The sequence below is a fragment of the Hyla sarda genome, chromosome 4 (genome assembly GCF_029499605.1).
Source record: "Hyla sarda isolate aHylSar1 chromosome 4, aHylSar1.hap1, whole genome shotgun sequence".
Classification (NCBI taxonomy): Eukaryota; Metazoa; Chordata; class Amphibia; order Anura; family Hylidae; genus Hyla; species Hyla sarda.
Genome location: NC_079192.1, coordinates 302,066,852 through 302,089,358, shown reverse-complemented (window position 1 = coordinate 302,089,358; position 22,507 = coordinate 302,066,852). Strand labels below are relative to the sequence as shown.

Below are 22,507 nucleotides of genomic sequence, written 5' to 3'. Positions count from 1 at the left end.
TGGACAAAGGCAAATCGAGATCTCTAGAGATGGACTTGTAACCTTGAGATTGTGGATATTTTTCCACAACTTTGGTTCTCAAGTCCTCAGACAGTTCTCTTCTCCTCTTTCTGTTGTCCATGCTTATTGTGGAACACACAAACACACAATGCCAAGACTAAGTGAACTTCTCTCCTTTTTGTCTGCTTTCAGGTGTGATATTTATATTGCCCACACCTGTTTAAAGGAGCATCACATGCTTGAAACAATCTTATTCATCCACAATTTTGAAAGGGTGCCAATAATTTTGTCCAACCCATTTTTGGAGTTTGGTGTGACATTAAGTCCAATTTGCTTTTTTCTTCCCTTTTTGGTTCAGTTCCAACACACACAAAGGGAATAAACATGTGTATAGCAAAACATGTGTTACTGCAATCATTTTCTGTGAGAAATACTTTCATGGTGCCAACAATTACGACCATGACTATATATATATATATATATATATATATATATATATATACATATATATATATACACATAAGGGATCGACCGATATTCACGATTTTGGACATTCACGATATCGGTATCGTCAATTACCATGCCCTTATGTCGATAATGCCCCGCCCCCGCTTCCCCTCCCTGGCCAGAGACCGCCGCTGCCCCATTGCCTCCCCCATCCCCGGTTTTATAATAACCTGTTCCCGGGGCCCGGGGTCCGCGCTACTTCTGGCTCCTGAGACGTCCTGCGCTATTGCTGTGCGCTGTGCAGCGCAATGACAAGTGACATCCTCAACACAACATTACCGTCAGTGCGTACAGTGACAGCTTAGGACGCCGCCAGAGCCAGAAGTAAGCTGGACCCCGGGCCCCGGGAACAGGTAATTATAAAACCGGGGATGGGGGAGGCAATGGGGCAGCGGCGGTGGTGGTGTTTGGACTAGGGAGGACCCCAGGACAGGCAGGGGGAGAGAAGCGGGCAGCGGTGGCGGTCTCTGGCCCCGCAAAGCCGCTGCAGTTCATTGATTTAAAGCACCGACTTTCAATCATTGATCTGCAGTGGCTTCTGCGGAGCCAGGGGGGGGGGGGGGGGAAATAGCTGATAACTTATACCGATATTCCATATTAAGTTATCGGCTATCGGCTTGAAAGGTCATAGATTATCAGTATCGGCCCTAAAAAATCAATATCGGTTGATCCCTAATATACACATATATATATATATATATATATATATATATACCGTATTTATTAGGGTATACCACGCACCGGCCTATAACACGCACCCTCATTTTACCACGGATATTTGGGTAAAAAAAGTTTTTTACCCAAATATCCATGAAAAAATGAGGGTGCGTGTGTGCGCGTGTATACTCCGATATACCCCCAGGAAAGGCAGGGGGAGAGAGGCCGTCGCTGCCCGCTTCTCTCCCCCTGCCTTTCCTGGGGTCTAGAGCGCTGCTGCCGTTCAGCGCATAGCAGTGACGCCGGGGATGCACGACGGAGGCCTGGAGCAGCGCGGACCGGACTCAGGTAATTATGCCACCGGGGATGGGGGGAGGCAACGGGGCAGTGGCGCCGGCAATGGGTGCCGCTGCCCCTTCTCTCCCCCTGGCTGTCGGCGCCGCTTCTCTCTCCCTGGCTTTCGGCGCCGGCACCGATAGTCAGGGGGTGAAAAGGGCCGACAGCAGCGCTCTAGACCCAGGAAAGGCAGGGGGAGAGAAGCGGGCAGCGACGGCCTCTCTCCCCCTGCCTTTCCTGGGGGTGTATCGGCGTATAACACGCACACAGACTTTAGGCTAAAAATTTTAGCCTAAAAAGTGCGTGTTATACGCCGATAAATACGGTATATATATATATATATATATATATATATATATATATAGACGTGTGTCTTTGATGTTAATCTTTAGTCTATTGTGAAAGACAGTCACTGACTAGAATTGCAATTGGAGACTCACCATAAACAGTGATAGCTGCTGAGTTACTCCTCCTCCTAGCAACTATATTCTTGGCCACACAAGTATAATTTCCGGTGTCAGCTAGGCGAGCCTGTCTTAAAACAAGGCTGTGGTCTGTTCCAATAAAAATATTGGAATCTGTATCGGGGTCTAATATGTCCTCATTCTTCAGCCACTCCACCTGAGGCAGCAAAAACAAAGTATTGGTAAAATATGAGAAAAAGAAAAATCAGAAAGAGAAGCAGTCAATCATAATTCGCCCTGCATTATTTCTATTTAATAATATCCTCTTAGTTTATTTTTGTTCTGAAAAAGCAAGAACATTATAAAAATCTAAAGTATAGATCAAAGTTATAAATAACTACTGATATATACTACAATTTAGTTATACCTGCTATCGACCTCAAGTGAAAACTTTGTTGATCAAAAATGACTTCAAAATCAAAATTTTTTATACTGACTTGGTTGGCAGAATATGTGTTTACCAATGACAATAGACATACAATACGATTTTTTTTTTTTTTATTATTTCCAGTGGGTACAGCCTAGAAGGAACAATGTTGCCCATTGGGGTTTCAGATAGGAGGTGCTCATTGGGGTATTGTCAAGTAATTGGGTCTGAACAATATAGAAGGCAAGTGACATATAAGAATTCAAACAATATTGAAGCAATACTGTATGTTGTCATGCCCTGTTATACTACACTATATTTAGCTTGGCATCATCCTACAGACTGCAATGTCCCCTGTTTATCTCTTTGTTCTCATTTTACTGTCAGACAATGCCTATAAACTACAGCTTGATCTGGATTAAACTTCTTCACGCTGAGATTTGCCCTCACAGTTATGATCTTACTTTAAATGTATTGTCCGCCTACTTTTCATTACTTTTAATAGGATGCATAGAACATTTATCTTTCAGTAGAACTCAAATATATTTCAAACATATTTCGTGTTCAGACTGGCAGGGTGCCTGGTAAAGCACATTCATTGAAACACATATTTTCCTGTGTTCTTTAAATCAAATTTGCTGTTTGTCAATTACTTTTTATCTGTTTCAAAAGAAACCATGTCTACATGTTTTCTGAAGAAAATGCCATTGAAAATGCATTTTCCATAATAGAAGACTGGGATTTGCATACACAAGGTCTCCATTCATGTGTAGAGAACATCATGGACCAAATGCATGATGTTTATGGATTCCTTGCCCTGTTCCCCTACCAAAAAAATCTTTATGACTTTATTGAGGTGCCCAACCATAAGAGTATGCTGCAGGCACATGGATTGTCCTCAGTTGGTAGACTTGCTTGTGGATGCTTCATACTGTATAACAGGGATACAGTTTATATTATGTATTCAGAAAGTAGCAACAGTCATAATCATGTGTATAGGCAGAGTAACAGTTAGAAAGAGCAAGATGAGTTAATTAGATTTCGATTCTACAGCCTATTCAGATTAGTACAGGAGCAGGGATTTCTGTGAAAAGACAGGAGTCCCTGCTCATGTATATTAGTCTGCGAGGTAAACATTAAATGCCTGGCTGTGAGGTATACAGCGATACTGAATGCATCACTGATTACACATGCTTTTATTATTTAGACCTACCCTGTTCCCAGACACCTTACCAGGAAAGTAGTCCACTAAAGTCTTGCCATTAGTCACCGGCACAACACAGCTAAGTACAGCTCAAGGTGTCCAACTCCTCAGACTCACTGACAGACAACTCTACATCATGGAGGTTAAAATGTTGTTTTATGTTGTCCCCCTGACAGGCACACCTTTTCTGTCAACTAAGTGATGCAATGTGGACGAGCATTCTGAGCAATGAGGCATGGACTCCTGCTGTTTGACAGAAGTCTCTGCTCTTGTTCATACTTTCCATAGTGGCCTATTTCCTGCTCCAGTCAACTGATTCACCCAAAAAAAATCACAAAAAAATTGGATTTGAATAAATCCACATTTTGGGGGAAAATTTGGAGAAAAATCTGTTTGCGTTACAATTTCTATAGACAATTAGTTAACCTTTTTTTTTACAGACAAATATGATAGTTTAATATTTCATTAATTACCTGTTTGGCTGAAGTGACACTGGTTTTTCAAGTTCTTTTAAGGGGTACTCCAGTGGAAAAATAAAATCAAATCCTCTGGTGTCAGAAAGTAAAGCAGATTTTAATTCTTCCAGTACTTATCAACTGTTGTATACTACAGAGGAAGTTGTGTATTTCTTTTCTATCTGACCACAGTGCTCTCCATGTCAGGAACTGTCCAGAGCAGTAGAAGTTTTCTATGGGATTGGCTTCTACTCTGGACAGTTCCTGACACGGACAGAGGTGTCAGCAGAGAGCACTGTGGTAAGGCTGGAATGAACTGCACAACTTTCTCTGTAGTATACAGCAAATGGAAGGATTACATTTTTTAAATAGAAGTAATTTACAAATCTGTATAACTTTTTAGCACCAGTTGATTTGAAAATATATGTTTTCCACCAGAGTACCCCTTTAAAGTGCTCCTTGAATGCCCAAAGAGTCTTTTGCATGGATCCTATTCTAATTAACAGTACCAGTTTACATATTGATGTATTTTCATAAACTTCAAAGTTTGTGCAGTGGATGGCAAATATAACTCAGAATTACCTGACCATTTATTACTTTACTGTTATATAGTGTTTTCCTATATGTACCATGCTAAAAAATAAATAAAATAAAAAAATAAAGATTTGTAATCTTCAGACAAAATAGCCTTCCAAAAGGTACAATGATTTAGAACCCAGGTTGTGCCTGCAGAGCACTGAGATTCAGTATTGACACTAGTGAGAAGGATTTTTAAACTTTTGCCTTATGTGTGTTTATTGTGTGGCGGTATTATCCCCTGTGCAGTGATAACAGTATGATGGGAATGCATACGTTGCTTCTTGTATACTGGTATTATTTGTTTTGTATGGCTATTATTTAGTAGTATAGAGCTTCAGTCTTTTGTTGTATAGGTCCATGTGACTTGCTGTAAAACAAGCATCTTTAAATGCTGTTAAACATATAAAAATGTACAAAAAATAAAGTAAAAAAAAAAATAGAACCATAAAAAAGAAACAGTGCAAATACATCTAGCCAATAAATTCCCTTTAAAGGAAACCACTTCACACTGCCTTAACCACGAATCATGGGGGCGGCCCCAACATCTTCTCCCTGCCCCACTAGTTTTTAGTTTTACCCCTTTTTCTACTTCTCTATCATACTGTAATTTCTACTGCTTTGATATATAGAACCAAGTAAAATCCCATGCAGTGATACTAGAATAAATGCTCGTGTACTTGCCTTGACGTGCAGCTATGTGAAAGAAATGCACGTAGGGGAGTAATGTTTGGTGACACATTTGTAGCACTCACCTCCGCAGGAGGAATCCCCTCAGGTGGCTGACATAACAAAGTCACCTCCTGATTCAGAGATGCTTCTCTTGACACTGGCTCCTTCTCGAAATTCTTCCTGAGGTCTTATTTAAGAAAACAAAAAGAACAAAACAAAATATCATCTTATAAAGGGAGAATAAATCAAATATCAATATGCAAACCTGTAAATTTAGACATGCAAAGGCTTAATATTAGGTAAGTCAGACACATGGTGACATTGGGACGCTTGGGGAGAAGAGCAGAAGCAGCCAGCATCTCCTGGCTCTGCTCTGCTGCTCCTACAGCTATGTATAACCACGAAATCCAGTCTGACAGTGATAGAGAGTGACAGAGAAGGATGTATACATACACGTGTGCCTTCCCCTCCCCTTGGGGTACGCAGGTCTAAAATAAACTGAATTCCACATTCATTTAGCCTGTTCATCTGCATTTCTGTTTCTCTTTGCTGAATCCCTGCTTAAAGCACACATGGATGAATTGCTAGTGACATAAATTGATGTGGGGGATGCAGAGTCCCTCGTAGCGCTGCTATACTCGCACCCTGTGGCAAAATACACCAGCTCAGTAATAACACAGGCCACCTCTTTGCTCACCTGTCTTCTCCTGTTTGCTTTAAGCCCCCCAAAAGGAGCCTGACAACTGTGTTCTAGGCAAAGGAAGCACTTGGTTGTATTTACTCTAAGCAGCGCACAAACACCAGGCACAAGGATTGTCAACAGCGCCCTCACACACCCTTTATCTGGGATTTAAAGCTCCCTTTTTAGATACTACTAAATAGACACATGCCTTGGGGAGCTTACGGTTCGCAGGGTACTTGAGTGAGGTGACCTAGTGGCAGTGACATGGGAATGCAGCGCAAAATCAAAGCCTGGTGCATTCTGGGATAAATGTGTTGATGGCAAGGCTAAGCAGACATTCAGGAATATCTGGAGGCATACATTAGCATTGGTAAAAGTCATGTAGCAGTGTGATCTGACATTTTTAAAACAGAGACAGAAAATAACAGTAGCGTAAGCCGTGAAAGCTGAACTAATCCTTTACAAAGCAGTATAACTGAGCCCCAGCAAGGGTTAATCGAGAAATGTTTTTGCAGGAGAATTTAGAATTCTCTAACCAACAGTCCTATATTTCTCTTGTACACACATGTATTTCTAGAAAGAGATTTATTTGTAAGAAGAGAATTTATTGTTCTTGCATCTAATAAATCTGATAAGAACACTTCTATTTCCTCCACAAGCTACTATTAACCAACTCACCACTCGCCTGTGTGGTGGCGGGGTGTGTGATGAAGGGCGGATGTTACCCTAGGGGCCATCTAGGGTAACAACAACACGTATTCATGACGCCAGGGCCCGGTTTAGCCTATAACCACCTGAAAGTATACCGGAGCTTTCCCCATTGCTTATGGTGTGATCATATGTTATATGTCGCCGATTTTCATGATAGGCCATCAGTATTAGATAAGTTGGAGTCTGACTATTAGTACCCGGCTATAAGCTGTTTGATGGGGCCATGGCTCTCAGAAGGGCGCTGCGGCTTATTAATTGTTTCCTTCTGTATGACATACTTTTTGTAGCAGCTGTACTAGGTGTTGCAGCTGTGCCCCATATACTAGAATGCACTGTAAAAAGAAAAGCGTGTGTAAGTACAAACAGTAAAAGTGACCTAATTTACAATCTAATATAAATGGACCATTCTAGGAAAGTCCTGCAAGTTTTTGAAATTCTAAATAACTACTCTAAAATGGAAAGAAAAATTAAATCTTTCCATTGCAAAATTCACACTGAAAAGTTGATGTCTATTGATAAACAAGAGATAATCTGGACAGGGAAGGGCTAGGCTGGGGGCGGGGTGGGGGGGGGGGGTGGTGATTGCTACATAGAGGGCCTAATGCTACATAGAGTCACAGAGGGGGGTCTAACATTATCTAGGGGCACAGAGGAGGCCAAATACTATATAGAAGCACAAAGGGGGCCTAGCTACGATATCGAGGCACAGAGGGGTCTAACTACTATATTGGGGGCACAGAGGGGCCTAAATACTATATGGGGGCACAAAAAAGCCTAACAGTATATGGGGCACAGAGGGGACCTAATGTAATATTGGGGCTTAAATGGGGCATAATACTATATGAGAGAACATAGGGTGCTTAAAGGGGTACTCCGCCCCTAGACATCTTAAGGACCCCAAAGTATAAGGGATAAGATGTCAAATCACGGGGGACCCCCGAGATCTACCATACAGCACCCACCTTTAGCGGCTTCCGGAACCGCTGGAGGTCCTCAGGCTGAGTCCATCTCGACCACGAGGATGGAGCATAGTGACGTCATGTCTCCGCCCCATGTGACATCATGCTCCGCCCCCTCAATGCAAGTCTATTGGAGGGGCGTGACAGCTGTCACACACCCTCCCATAGGCTTGCATTGAAGGGGCGGAGCGTGATGTCAAACGGGGGCGGAGCCGTGACATCACTGTGCTCCGTCCCCGTGATTGTCAGTAATCAGACCAAGAGCGAACACACTCCGGGGACTGATTCTAACGGGGTGCGACGTGGAAGATCACGGGGGTCCTCAGCGGCGGGACCCCCGCGATCAGGCATCTTATCCCCTATCCTTTAGATAGGGGATAAGATGTCTTAGTGCCGGAGTACCCCTTTAAATAATAATACAGGGGTAAAGAGGGGGCTATATGGGGCTACAAAGGGGACCTGTCTACTATATTGGGGCACTGAGCGGGTACAGACCAGGCTTAAATATTATATGGCGATACAGAGAGGGCCTAAGTACTATATAAGGAAATGGAGGGGGCCTAACTACTATATGGGGATATAGAGGGTAGCTAACTATTATATGGGAGTACAGAAGGCCCTAACTACTATATGGGGGCACAGGGACTGGGGCTAATACTATATGGGGGAACATTGGGGCCTGACTACTATAAGGGGGCACAGAAGTGGACTTACTTCAATGAGGGGGAACAGAAGGTTCCTTACTTCTATAAGGGGGCACAGAAGGGGCTTAGCTAGTATATGAGAGCACAGGGGTCCTAGGTACTATAAGTTAGCACAGAGGGGCCTAACTGCTTGAAGGTACAAATTCTGCTTAAATTCTATATGGAGGCACAACGTTATCACTACTACTGTGTGGGGCAATACACATGGGAAACTTGCATGATGGTGAAGGGGCACTGGAGCAAGAAGCCTAAAATGTTTGTCCGGCAGATTCTGTGGAGGTGTGTCGTGGATGGGAGAAGTCTTCATGATGGCCTAGGCAAAATTTTCCAGTCAAACCCAAGAATTATTTTGGAATCATCCATCCTTTAGTCAAAACCATAGCTCAAATATCTCCATTCTGTCTGAGGAGGGTCATATCAGAAGGAACATATATGCCTGTTGAGATCCAGTGGATGCTTTACTATCTGTCAAACCCAGTACAAAACATTCTCAGCTTTATTTACCCACTAGAACACTCTGCTTTAAACTGTTATATAAATGTATAGCTTCTTTATTTATATAGTGTCAACACATTCCGCAGCGCTGCTCAAAGCTTGTCATCACTTATATTCTTCCCTGTTCCAATGGGTTTCACAATTGTAACTCAACCAATATGTTTTTTGATAAGTACATGCAGATTTTTTTTTTATGCTGACACTCGCACGCCCCTTTGTTTTAATAAAAAACACTACATAGTTTACATTGTGAACTAGAAACAGAAAGAAAGTGACCTATCCCTTCATTCATTCATACAGAATTCATGACAGTGACCTGGATGCAGATTATCTCCATTGAAAGGGCTAAACCACCTCCAAAAACTGCAGGCAAATCTGTGACGCTGCCAGTGAAATCCAAAGGTAGGCCTCTGATGTCTGCCAACAACTTCTAACAAAAAAATCTCTTGTGTGAACATACCCGTACAAGTTTTTACACCTCACAGCCTGCAAAGCTGCCCTCTAACTAATTCTGTAGGTTTTTACAAGTAAAATATAGGTGTATTGGCATAATGCCGCTTTCTTAGAATTAGCCAGTAAGAACCTCATGTAAGATGATATGTACAGTAGGTAGAGAAAGAGGCTATTTTTAAAAGTGTCAAGAAGGTACAAACATTTGGAAAAAAAATTTGGGTATCCAAAGAAACCAAATGTTTGTAATACGTTTACTAACATTTATAATAACTGACACTTTGGCCTAGGCAACTTATTTCCTGTGAAGCGTAATGGTAATGCTACAACTGTAAGGTGTATGGTTACAGGTCTGTGGAAACAGCTTGGGTTTGGCCCTTTTATTGCATGTTTTTGCATGACTGTGCCCTAGTACACACAGCAAGGTCCATAAAGGCACAGTTGGGGGAGTTTAATGTAAAAAAAACTGACAGAGCCTTCACCTCAACCCCATTGAACATGTTTGGGATGCTGTTTGTTAGTCAGGCCTTCTAGTTCATCATCAGTGTCTGACATCACAAATGTTCTTTTGTCTAAATGGGTACAAACTTCCACAGACACAGTCTTTCCATAAAAAGTCTTCCCTCCCTAAAGTATATAAGCTGGCATAACTGCAAAGGGGGACCGATGTTATGTTTCCTCCAGACATACAATGCATTCAGAAAGTTTTCAGGCCCTTCACTTCTCACATATTGTTCTGTTGAGTCTGAATGCACTGTACTTTTTGGAACACATTCTTCAGCCTGAAAAAAAGTGACAAAAACAGCACACTTTTTGTCCGTCATAATGCAGTACTGTGATGTTTTTCCCCCAAATAGCGTGATTCAGCAATTTTGTGGTGTTTTTTTCCCCACCTGTGTTTTTTCAAAAGCCAGAATAAAAAACACACACACTTACACTTTTTGGTTTCAACCTATAGAGTCCTATGAAAGAAAAAAATAAGTGAAAAAACAGCATAGCTAAAGAAAGCTGCATTTTTATTGAAACTGACAATGACCCAAAAAACACCGCTCCAGTTAAAAAAAAAATGTACAAAAAATGATTGTAGCTTTGACATTTTATATTTAACTATCTGCAACTAACATCTAGTTACGGTATTTTTCAGGAACAAAATGCCAAGTGTCACCTATGGTGTGTTTTCTTTTCAGAAAAACACCTTGTGTTAAACCACCCTTATGGCTAAGGTTTTGTTATGGTCATACCTATTGCCACATTGTAAAAACTGTATTGTTGTTTGTGTTGCCCATTTTCCTCATGTTAATTATTTAGGGGGTTCTTTTAACTCCTTAAGGATGCAGGGTGTACATCCTGTGTCCCGCTAACAGGCTTTAAACCATTCTCACAAGGTGAGAACGGGTTAAACCCCATGGGTCTCAGTTGCTACGGGCAGCCAGGACCCACGGCTAATGCCAGGCACCGCCGAATGGGCCGATGCCCAGCATGAACCCTTTAGGTGCTGCAATCAAAGTTGGTCGCGGCATCTAAACTGATCGGGACTATCGCAACAGAATCACGATGTCCCGATCAGCTCACTGGACGACAGGAGGGCCCTCACCTGCCTCCTCGTCGTTTGATCAGTGATCTGCTGCTCCATGCCTGTGCAGCAGGCTAGAGTAGCAGAGCACCGGTAACACTGATCAATGCTGTGCCATGGTATAGCATCGAACAGTGTATGCAACCAGAAGATTGCATGGTATAGCCCCCAAAGGGGGCTAAAAATAAATAATGTCATAAAAAAATTATCATATGTGGTACCGCTGCAAGCATAAAGTACAATTGGTGAGGCAAAAAACAATGCATTATGATTTTTAGAAGATGAGGAGGAAAAAACTAAAAACAAAGATTTTTTGAGTCCGGGTACTCCGGTGGAAAACTTTTTTTTTTTTTTTTTAAATCAACTGGTGCCACAAAGTTAAACAGATTTGTAAATTACTTCTATTAAAAAAATCTTAATCCTTCCTGTACTTTTTAGGGCAATATATTACAGAAGAAATGCTTTTCTTTTTGGATTTCTCTTCTGTCACGACCACAGAGCTCTCTGCTGACCTCTGCTGTCCATTTTAGGAACTATCCAGAGCAGCATATGTTTGCTATAGGGATTTTCTCCTGCTCTGTACAGTTCCTAAAATGGACAGCAGAGGTCAGCAGAGAACACTGTGGTCGTGACAGAAGAGAAATCCAAAAAGAAAAGCATTTCCTCTGTAGTATACAGCCCCTAAAAAGTACTGGAAGGATTAAGATTTTTGTATAGAAGTAATTTACCAACCTGTTTAACTTTCTGGCACCAGTTGATAAAAAAATAAAAATAAAAAGGTTTTCCACAGGAATACCCCTTTAACCTGTTGGGGACGGAGGGCATAGCTGTACGCCCTCCGCCCACTCCCTTTCTATAAAGGCTTAGTGGGTTGGGTACGGCCTCTAGCAACAGCTGGGACCCGTGGCTAATAGCGTGTGGCACTGATCGCAGTGCTGCACGCTATTAACCCTTTAGACCCTTTAGACAAAGTTGAATGCCATGTCTAAAGTGAAAGTACACTAATACCGGCTAGCTCAGGGGGCTGTTCGGGATTGCCGCGGCGAAATTGCGGCATCCTCTTCGCTGCCCGATCACCAATCCAGGCATGAGCAGTCAAGCGGCAGAATCATCAATCAATGGTTTCCTATGAGAAACCATAATCAATGTAAAAGATCAGTGTGTGCAGTGTTATAGCCCCCTATGGGAGCTATAACACTGCAAAAAAAAAGTGAAAAAAAGTTAATAAAGATCATTTAACCCCTTCCCTAATAAAAGTTTGAATCACCCTGCTTTAACCATTAAAAAAAAAAAAAAAAAACAGTGTAGATAAAAATAAACATATGTAATATAGCCGTGTGTGGAAATGTCCGAATTATAAAAAATATATTGTTAATTAAACCGCATGGTCAATAGCATACACGCAAAAAATTTCTAAAGTCCAAAATAGGGTATTTTTGGTCACTTCTTATATAATGAAAAAATGAATAAAAAGCGATCAAAAAGTCAAATCAATACAAATATGGTACTGCTGAAAACTTCAGATCACAGCGCAAAAAAATTGCCCTCATAGCGCCCCGTACGCGGAAAAATAAAAATGTTATAGGGGTCAGAAGATGACAATTTTAAACATATATATATTTTCCTGCATGTAGTTATGATTTTTTTCCGAGTACTACAAAATCAAACCTATATAAGAAGGATATCATTTTAATTGTATGGACCTACAAAATAAGGATGAGGTGTAATTTTTACCGAAAAATTTACTGCGTAGAAACGGAAGCCCCCAAATTTACAAAATGGCGTATTTTCTTCAATTTTGTCGCATAATGATTTTTCTTTCCATTTCGTCATAGATTTTTGGGTAAAATGACTGATGTCATTACAAAGTAGAATTGGTGGAGCAAAAAATAAGTAATCATATGGATTTTTAGGTGCAACATTGAAAGGGTTATGATTTTTAAAAGGTAAGGAGGAAAAAACGAAAGTGCAAAATGGAAAAAGCCTCCGTCCCCGAGGGGTTAAGCTGAAAATGGTCTGAGTCCTTAAGGGGTTAAAGGTTCTGTTGTTTTTATTAAAAAAATTATATATATCATCCTTGTGCACTTAGTTGGTGAATCATGCACTCATTCCAGCAAGTCATTCATTCCAATTCAAGCTTGACATATTTCTTCAATGAGGGAATATTCACACATGGCGGTTATGCTGCAGATTTTTTTGCAGATTTTGACTTCCTTATTGAAGGTAATTGGGAAAATCTTTAATAAATCTACAGTGTATCTACTACATGTAAACATAGTCTTCTTTCACTATTTTTATGTAGTGTTGCTCAATAAGTGAATTCATCTATCCAGCCTGATATACAGTTTATATATGACACGTAAGCTATCAGTCAGATCAGTTTAGTACAAAAAAATATAAATAAATCTGAACATGTCCGTGTTCTCTAAAGTACATCCATGGACCTGCGAAATGTCTTTGTTAATGTCCTACAGTAGTGAAATTGGTATTTCTGCCAGTTTTCTGGTGAAAACCCATGGAACAATATGGTTTTTATGCAAAATGCCATATTTATGAAAGCCCGGGGCATGGTGCAACTCATGCATGAAATCCAACCTGTGGATGAATCTGTCAGAATCCGTCAGATACAGGAATAGACAGACGGGAGAGACTGGTGCACCACTCTTGATAGATCTCCCTATTAATATTTCCCACATCACATATTTATTTTTCATTATATTTTAGTACCTCACATTGTAGGGATTCAGATATCAGGTCCAATATTTATGGACTTGATACTATAAGAGTAGGAAGGGAGGCTAATGTAATAATGAAAAAGGATTGGAGAAAGAGAAAAAATTAGAAACTGATACACTGAGGTTTAACTATGGAAATTGAAATCCACCAAGGCCAAGAATCAATTATCATAAGAGCATCATAGTATTAGTGCCTCTGCTACATTGCTATGTTAACTGCCTAGATGCCATGGTTGCAATTGACTGTGGCATCAAGGGTTTACATAATGACTATGAGGGGCATTTACTAATCTTTTACTATGTAGTCTGGTTTTTACCCTGTTTTTTTCGACTTCATTTTTGACTATGTGCGACAAATTTACTAAATTTTTGCACGGCGTTAATAAATTTGGCACACGTAGGTAAAAGTGGGGAATTTACTTCATGTAGTAGAAAAAATAGTCTGTTCCTTTTTCCTGCTGTCTGAATAGGTTTGGCTGAATAGGTTTCCTTCTGGATCTTTTGTTTTTGAGTTTTTTTTTAGCTTTTTCACCACATCTAAATAATTCAATAACTAAATTGTAGTCATGGCTCAGAATAGTGGTAAACTGTGTTTAGTGTGTGTGTGTATTACATTTTTTTAACACAGTTTTTTCTCCCTAAATGTACTTACTCTTTTTTTTTGTTTTGTTTCTTCTTCTACAGATCCATGTATCCTGTGGACTCCTTTGGATTCGGTGGACTACTTCGACGACCAGCGTCTTTCTTTGCTTGATGTTAATAAAATGGTTAACGAGGGCTTGTGGGGGAGTGTTTTTTTGTAATAATTTTTTTTTAAACCTGTTGTGTTTTTTTTTTTTTTACTTTACTGGACAGGCTTAGTAGTGGAAGCTGTCTTACAGACGGAGTCCATTACTAAGCCGGGCTTAGCGTTAGCCACAAAAACAGCTAGCGATAACCCCCAATTATTACCCCGGTACCCAACGCCACAGGGGTGCAAGGAAGAGCCGGTACCAACAGGCCCGGAGCGTCAAAAATGGCGCTCCTGGGCCTAGGCGGTAACAGGCTGGCGTTATTTAGGCTGGGGAGGGCCAGTAACAATGGTCCTCGCCCACCCTGGTAACGTCAGGCTGTTACTGTTTGGTTGGTATTTGGCTGAGAATAAAAATAGAGGGGACCCTATGTGTTTTTTTTTTTACAATATTTAATTATTTATTTTAAAAAATAAAACGCATAGGGCCCCCCCTATTTTTATTCTCAGCCAAATACCAACCAAACAGTAACAGCCTGACGTTACCATTGTGGGCGAGGACCATTGTTACTGGCCCTCCCCAGCCTAAATAACGCCAGCCTGTTACCGACTAGGCCCAGGAGCGCCATTTTTGATGCTCCGGGCCTGTTGGTACCGGCTCTTCCCGGCACCCCTGTGGCATTTGGTACAGGGGTAATAATCGGGGGTTAGTGCTAGCTGATTTTGTGGCTAACGCTAAGCCCAGCTAAGACAGCTTCCACTACTAAGCCTGTTAAGTAAAGTAAGGAAAAAACACAACAGGTTTTAAAAAATTTTTATTAAAAAAAACACTCCCCCACAAGCCCTCGTTAACCATTTTATTAAAATCAAACAAAGAAAAACGCTGGTCATCGAAGTAGTCCACCAAATCCGAAGGAGTCCACAGGATACACGGACCTGCTCAAACATCTCCCGCCCCACACGACTACAACTGCCAGCATGCCCTTACAGTAAGGACATGCTGGGAGTTGTAGTTGTGTGGTTCAGGAGATGTGTGGGCAAGTGACAAGCTTGTCCCCTGCCCCCAGCTGCAGGACTACAACTCCCAGCATGCCCTTACAGTAAGGTGGGGCGGAGGCTGGGCACAGTGTTTCCCAACCTGGGAGTTGTAGTTTTGCAACATCTGGAGGCACCCTGGTTGGGAAACAATATTTTATGCCAGTGTTTCCCAACCAGGGTGCCTCCAGATGTTGCAAAACTACAACTCCCAGCATGCCTGGACAGCCAAAGGCTGTCCAGGCATGCTGGGAGTTGTAGTCTTGCAACATCTGGAGGCACCTTGGTTGGGAAACACTGTTTTAGGCCAGTGTTTCCCAACCAGGGTGCCTCCAGATGTTGCAAAACTACAACTCCCAGGATGCCTGGACAGGGGTTTAGTCATTTTTTTCTGACTATTTTTGGCGCTAAATTGTCGCAATTGCGCCTACCCTATTTTTCGTGCGACTTTCTCTAGCAAGAGCTAGAAAGTCAAATTTTTTTCCCCCGCTTGATTTACGCTAGTTTACATTTTTGACTTGCAGTGGTCAGGTATTTATTAACTGCGACAGTCACAGCTGCGCAATAAACAGTCGCAACGGCCGCAAAAATTGACTAAATTTACTCCAGCTCCAACATGGAGCAGGAAAAGCTACTGTCGCCCGGGCTCCGACATACTTTCTCCCCGCTACCCTCACTTCGCTACAGGGACACTGAAGTGATTTACATCCCCCCCCCCCCTCTCACCTGCCAGCGCCACACAACTCCCATCTGTCTGCTAACTGTTGCAAGACTACAAGTCCCAGCATGCCCTTACAGTGAGGACACGCTGGGAGTTGTAGTCTTGTAGCAGCGGGAGCTGAGCGACGCGGGCGGGAGACAAGGGGGGGGATGTATATCAGTGTCCCCATAAGTGAGGGTAGCGGGGAGGCAGTATGAGGAGTCCGGGCGGCTGCACTGTAATGTCAGCCCAGGCTCCTGCCCTGACAGCCAAAGGCTTTGGCTATCAGGGCATGCTGGGTGTTGTAGTTTTGCAACAGCTGGAGGGCCACAGTTTGCAGACCACATGTTTGTGGTCTGTAAACTGTAGTCCTCCAGCTGTTGCAAAACTAAACAGCTGAAGGGGACTGGCGAAAACGTTCACTTACCCTTCCGAGGCTCCAGCGACGATCGCTGACGGAGATCGTCGCGCGGCACTGTCGCGCGGCAGTGTCGTGCAGCGTTGGATCCTACGGAAGCTGGTAAGTTGCCCAAGCTTCCCAACCAGGGTGCCTCCAAATGTTGCAAGACTACAACTTCCAGCATGCCTGGACACCCTTTGGCTGTCCAGGCATGCTGGGAGTTGTAGTTTTGCAACAGCTGGAGGCACCCTTGTTGGGAAACACTGGCCTAAAACAGTGTTTCCCAACCAGGGTGCCTCCAGATGTTGCAAGACTACAACTCCCAGCATGCCTGGACAGCCATTGGCTGTCCAGGCATGCTGGGAGTTGTAGTTTTGCAACAGCTGGAGGGCCACAGTTTGCAGACCACTGGTTTGTGGTCTGTAAACTGTAGTCCTCCAGCTGTTGCAAAACTAAACAGCTGAAGGGGACCGGCGAAGAAGTTCACTTACCCTTCCGAGGCTCCAGCGACGATCGTCGGGCGGCACTGTCGCGCGGCAGTGTCTGGCGGCAATGTCGTGCGGCGCTGGATCCTACGGAAGCCGGTAAGTTGCCCAAGCCCTATAACAGTGTTTCCCAACCAGGGTGCCTCCAGATGTTGCAAAACTACAACTCCCAGCATGCCTGGACAGCCAAAGGCCTAAAAAATTGTTAATAATTGGGCTGGTGCATTAATTTTGGATAGAGCTGTGTAATGATTTTGTTTAGCTTGTATATAGCATAAAGTACCTGTTCTATATCTCTACAAACAAATTCCTTGATCTTACATCAACGAAGTTGGCGTAACAGGACACTAAGGATAGTTTACTGTGTAGGGTCTACCCATAAAATTTAAAGTGCTGCATCATTTGTTTGCATTATATAAATATTATTATTAATAATAATAATAATAATAACAATAAAGATGGTAAAACCACTGGCCAAGAAGGGCATAACAGGAACATGTAATCGTCAATCCTTGGTTTCCTTGATAGCTAACATTGTTTGTACATATATACATCCAAGGAATATAAAGACTCATTCCTGTATTTGAAGCATACAAAATATTTATTTGTATTTTAGAGGTGATGGTATTCACTCTTTTGGGAATTTTTAAACTATAAATTTTACATTTTAATAAGACCCTATATATTTTGGAATTAGTGTTTGATACACACAATACAATGCCTTGGAGAGTCCTTGTCTTCATGGGCTAAACAGGTAGTTTTAATATTATGGCTGATCTGTGTATGTTCTTACAGCAGTGGTTATATAAAAAAAAGACATTGATAATCCATATACTAAGTATACATAGGTTCTCTTACTTTATTCACATGTTTTTGTGTAGGCAGGTGTGCCATGTGTTCATGCCCTAAGGGCGCTGCAAAGCTATATTTGATCCACGCTGCCTCTTTTAAATTTGTAAAATCTGGATTATAAAGTGCAGTCACACGGAAGCGTGAAAGAAAAATTGATAGTAATTATCAGAGCAAAGGTTCTTAGTCTGTTCTAGACCACATGACAAATTAAGACAGAGAATCGGTTTAGGAAGCCACGGTTCAGTGTAGGAAGAATCAGGTAATTCTTAGTAATTAATTTACCCTTCACTGGGTGTTTTCTTAACAACATCTGAATATTAATGCTGGGTATTGTGTGCAGGACTTTTGTCTTCAGAAGTGATTATTACTTTTCCTATTCATTTCCAGTATGATTATATTCTAGTGTTTCCACAAACAACTGTGTGGGCACAGACACAATAACAATGGAGCAAACTTCGTATCATTTCCAGAATTAAAAGTCATGAATAGAAGTAGTAAGTTCCAGTCGTTGATTATATAATTTGAAATGAAGATGAAATTATTCCGCATTAAATTATACAGCATTCTTACCTATGAAAAATAGGTAACACACACAGAAAATGTCATAAAGTGTTCAAATAGTCCTATGTACCCCGAAATTATGCCAATAAAAACAGATCACCCAGAAGAATAACAAGCATTGCCTTAAATAGGCACTGTCAGATTACAAAACTTTTAATATGTTGTACATCTTGGCAACACATTAACCTTTCTAAAATAATTAATAAGAATTTTTTTTTTTTTTTTTTAGAAATCATAGCTTATAAAATCATGGCTTTGTCCAAGCTGAAGCACAGGTATGGACAAAGTCCAGTAAGTGAGGGTGGTCTAGCACTCCTCTGTACTGTCTGATAGGACCAGAAAAAGTCCAAAGGAGTCCTATCAGACAGGGGAGAGCACAAAGGAGTCCTATCAGACAGGAGAGAGCACAAAGGAGTCCTATCAGACAGGAGAGAGCACAGGGGAGTACTGTCAGACAGGAGAGGGCACAGAGGAGTACTATCAGACAGGAGAGAGCACAGAGGAGTGCTATCAGACAGGAGAGAGCACAGAGGAGTACTATCAGACAGGAGAGAGCACAGAGGATTCCTATCAGACAGGAGAGAGCACAAAGGAGTCCTATCAGACAGGAGAGAGCACAGGGGAGTACTGTCAGACAGGAGAGGGCACAGAGGAGTACTATCAGACAGGAGAGAGCACAGAGGAGTGCTATCAGACAGGAGAGAGCACAGAGGAGTACTATCAGACAGGAGAGAGCACAGAGGAGTCCTATCAGACAGGAGAGAGCACAAAGGAGTCCTATCAGACAGGAGAGAGCACAGGGGAGTACTGTCAGACAGGAGAGGGCACAGAGGAGTACTATCAGACAGGAGAGAGCACAGAGGAGTGCTATCAGACAGGAGAGAGCACAGAGGAGTACTATCAGACAGGAGAGAGCACAGAGGAGTCCTATCAGACAGGAGAGAGCACAGAGGAGTACTATCAGACAGGAGAGCGCACAGAGGAGTACTATCAGACAGGAGAGAGCACAGAGGAGTGCTATCAGACAGGAGAGAGCACAGAGGAGTACTATCAGACAGGAGAGAGCACAGAGGAGTCCTATCAGACAGGAGAGAGCACAGAGGAGTACTATCAGACAGGAGAGCGCACAGAGGAGTACTATCAGACAGGAGAGCGCACAGAGGAGTACTATCAGACAGGAGAGAGCACAGAGGAGTGCTATCAGACAGGAGAGAGCACAGAGGAGTACTATCAGACAGGAGAGAGCACAGAGGAGTCCTATCAGACAGGAGAGAGCACAGAGGAGTACTATCAGACAGGAGAGCGCACATAGGAGTACTATCAGACAGGAGAGAACACAGAGGAGTCCTATCAGACAGGAGAGAGCACAGAGGAGTCCTATCAGACAGGAGAGAGCACAGAGGAGTCCTATCAGACAGGAGAGAGCACAGAGGAGTGCTATCAGACAGGAGAGAGCACAGAGGAGTGCTATCAGACAGGAGAGAACACAGAGGAGTGCTAGCCCACCCTCACTTATTGGACTTTGTCTATGTCAGTGCTTCAGCTTGGACAATGCCATGATTTTATAAGCCATGATTTCTATTAAAGGGAAATGTTTGCTTTGCCAAGATGTACAACATATAAAAAGTATTTTTTTTTTTTTATCTGACAGTGCCCATTTAACTGGTCCATCAGTGAAAACATAAAAAAGTTATGGGGCTCAGAATATTATGAGGCATAGCAATTTATTTTTAAATTATGTTTTAAGGCCATCGTCTTACACCTTGTTAAAAAAATGTCTGCATTTTGTTTTTGTGGCTGAAAAACATTCTCTTTTTTTTGGCGATGTGTGAACATATAGTCATATAGAAGCTTATATTCGTAAACCATAACGAAAACAATAAAAATGTGCTATTCCCAGTATCAGTTTATAACTGAATAGACCTGCAGAACAAATTTAACATCTCATTTATATCATGTGAACTTCATAAAAACAAGGTCCACAATAGATGGGACACGTTTTTTTTTTTCTACTCCACCCTACTTTACTCCTTCAGGACGAAGGGTGTACCTGTACGCCCCTCTCCCACTCCCGATGTTTAAAACGGGGTCACACCGGCATCACACTAGGTCGGTTCCTGCTGCTAACGATAGCCGGGACCCTGGCTAATAGAGTGCGGCACCGATTGTTGTGCCGCGTGCTATTAACCCTTTAGACGCAGCAATCAAAGTTGACCGCCACGTCTAAAAATGAAAGTAAACGCTTCCCAGCAGCTCAGTCGGGCTGATCGGGACATCGCGATAAAATAGCGTTGTCCCGATCAGCCAGGACGCGAGCGGAGACCCCCTTACCTTGCTCAGTCGCGTCCGATCGGCATTTAATTGCTCCAAGCCTGAGCTACAGGCTTGAGCAATCAAGCCCCTATCTCGCTGATCCATGCAAAGCTATGGCTTTGCAGGGATCAGGGTAAGAGATCAGTGGGTGCAGTGTTATAGCCCCATATGGGTCATTTATCCCCTTCCCTAATAAAATTTTGAATCACCCCCCTTTTCCCATAAAAAAAACAAACTGTGTAAATAAAAATAAACATATGTGGTATCGCCGCGTACGGAAATATCCGAACTATAAAAATATATTGTTAATTAAACCGCACGGTCAATGGCGTATGCGCAAAAAAATTCCGAAGTCCAAAATAGCGTATTCATGAAAAAATGAATAAAAAGCAATCAAAAAGTCCGATCAATACAGAAATGGTACCGATAAAAACTTCAGAATACGCCGCAAAAAATCAGTCCTCATATTGGCCCATACGCGGGAAAAAAAAGTTATAGGGGTTAGAAGATGAGAATTTTTAACATATAAATTTTCCTGCATGTAGTCATGATTTTTTTTCCAAAGTACGACAATATCCAACCTATATAAGTAGGGTATCATTTTAATTTTATGGACCTACAGAATAAAGATAAGTTGTTATTTTGACCGAAAAATGCACTGCGTGGAAACGGAAGCCCCCAAAATTTACAAAATTACATTTTTTCTTCCATTTTGTCGCACAATGAATTTTTTTTCTGTTTCGCCATGTATTTTTTGGTAAAATGACTAATGTCACCGCAAAGTAGAATGGGTGGCGCAAAAAATAAGCCATCATATGGAATTTTATGTGCAAAATTTAAAGCGTTAGGATTTTTAGGTGATGAGGAAAAAATGAAAATGCAAAAACGGAAAAACCCTGCGTCCTTAAGGGGTTAAAGCATACCTGTTATTTCAGGTGACTTTTTAGGATAAGCTGTCCTGTATGTGCACATGAGGAGTAGCACAATTTCTGCCCATTATATAAAACTATGCCATTGTTCAGCAGATTTCTGCTCTGTAGGCTTCATCTCTAATTTGCAGTTCTCCAAGAGCTGAAAGGCATAGCTCCCATCTCCTCTCCATAGACTTCTTTTGGTTTGTGTTGCAGACACAAGACAAAGCTAAGCTGATATTTAGAGATTATTTTAACAGCTGGGGGAAGAGGGAAACGTTTGATAACAGCATAAAGAAACATTTTTGTCTAATACAATATAACAAAGTTTTTTTTAATGTTCACTGGTATTATTGATCAATGTCAAGTTTGAATCTATGTAATGTTAAAATGACAGTGCCTATTTAAAGGTCTAATCCAAAGACCCCAAAAAACCTGCGTATTATGGCTTTTGGATACAGAGATGAAAGGCACAAAAAAAGTCTGCATCAAACTGTGCTGTCTATACTTTTTTTTAATTCTAGAATAACAAATAATATTCTTGTAAACACTTATAATCATACCTGCTGGAAAGGATATACATATACTATGTTGCATGCAGTTGACAGTTCACACACTATCACATACCGCGTTTCACAATATTGTTTATAAAAACTGCGGATCCTGTAATACATGACTTACATCTAAATTGCCTTTTATTATACTGCCAATTTTTCATACATTTCATTTGGGAATATTATTGTTATCCAGGCACACAAAGCCTGGATTTTGTCAGAACCAGCATATTCTCTCATATTATTCAACTTCTTAATTTACTAAAGGAAACATTCTCAAATTTTTCAAAATGACTATGAACCTGCCAAGTTCCATACATAACCTTTTTCCTTTTATGCTATAATCTCCATCCCCCCCACTGTTTAGTAGCAAACAGAGTTTAATATGAAAAGAACAGTATAATAAAAATTATAAGCCC

At 41.6% G+C, this 22,507-nt stretch overlaps 1 protein-coding gene across 3 annotated transcripts in view; it reads right to left on the bottom strand.

Moving 5' to 3' along the window:
- UNC5A (unc-5 netrin receptor A) overlaps positions 1-22,507 on the bottom strand; it is a 420,372-nt gene that overhangs the window by 80,811 nt on the left and 317,054 nt on the right. For all 3 annotated transcript variants that reach the window (XM_056574721.1, XM_056574723.1, XM_056574722.1), the window contains 2 exons: positions 5,322-5,425; positions 1,941-2,121 (listed from right to left, as the gene is read on the bottom strand). In XM_056574721.1, coding sequence (XP_056430696.1) covers positions 1,941-2,121; positions 5,322-5,425 — 285 coding nt within the window. The remainder of the gene's footprint in view (positions 1-1,940; positions 2,122-5,321; positions 5,426-22,507) is intronic.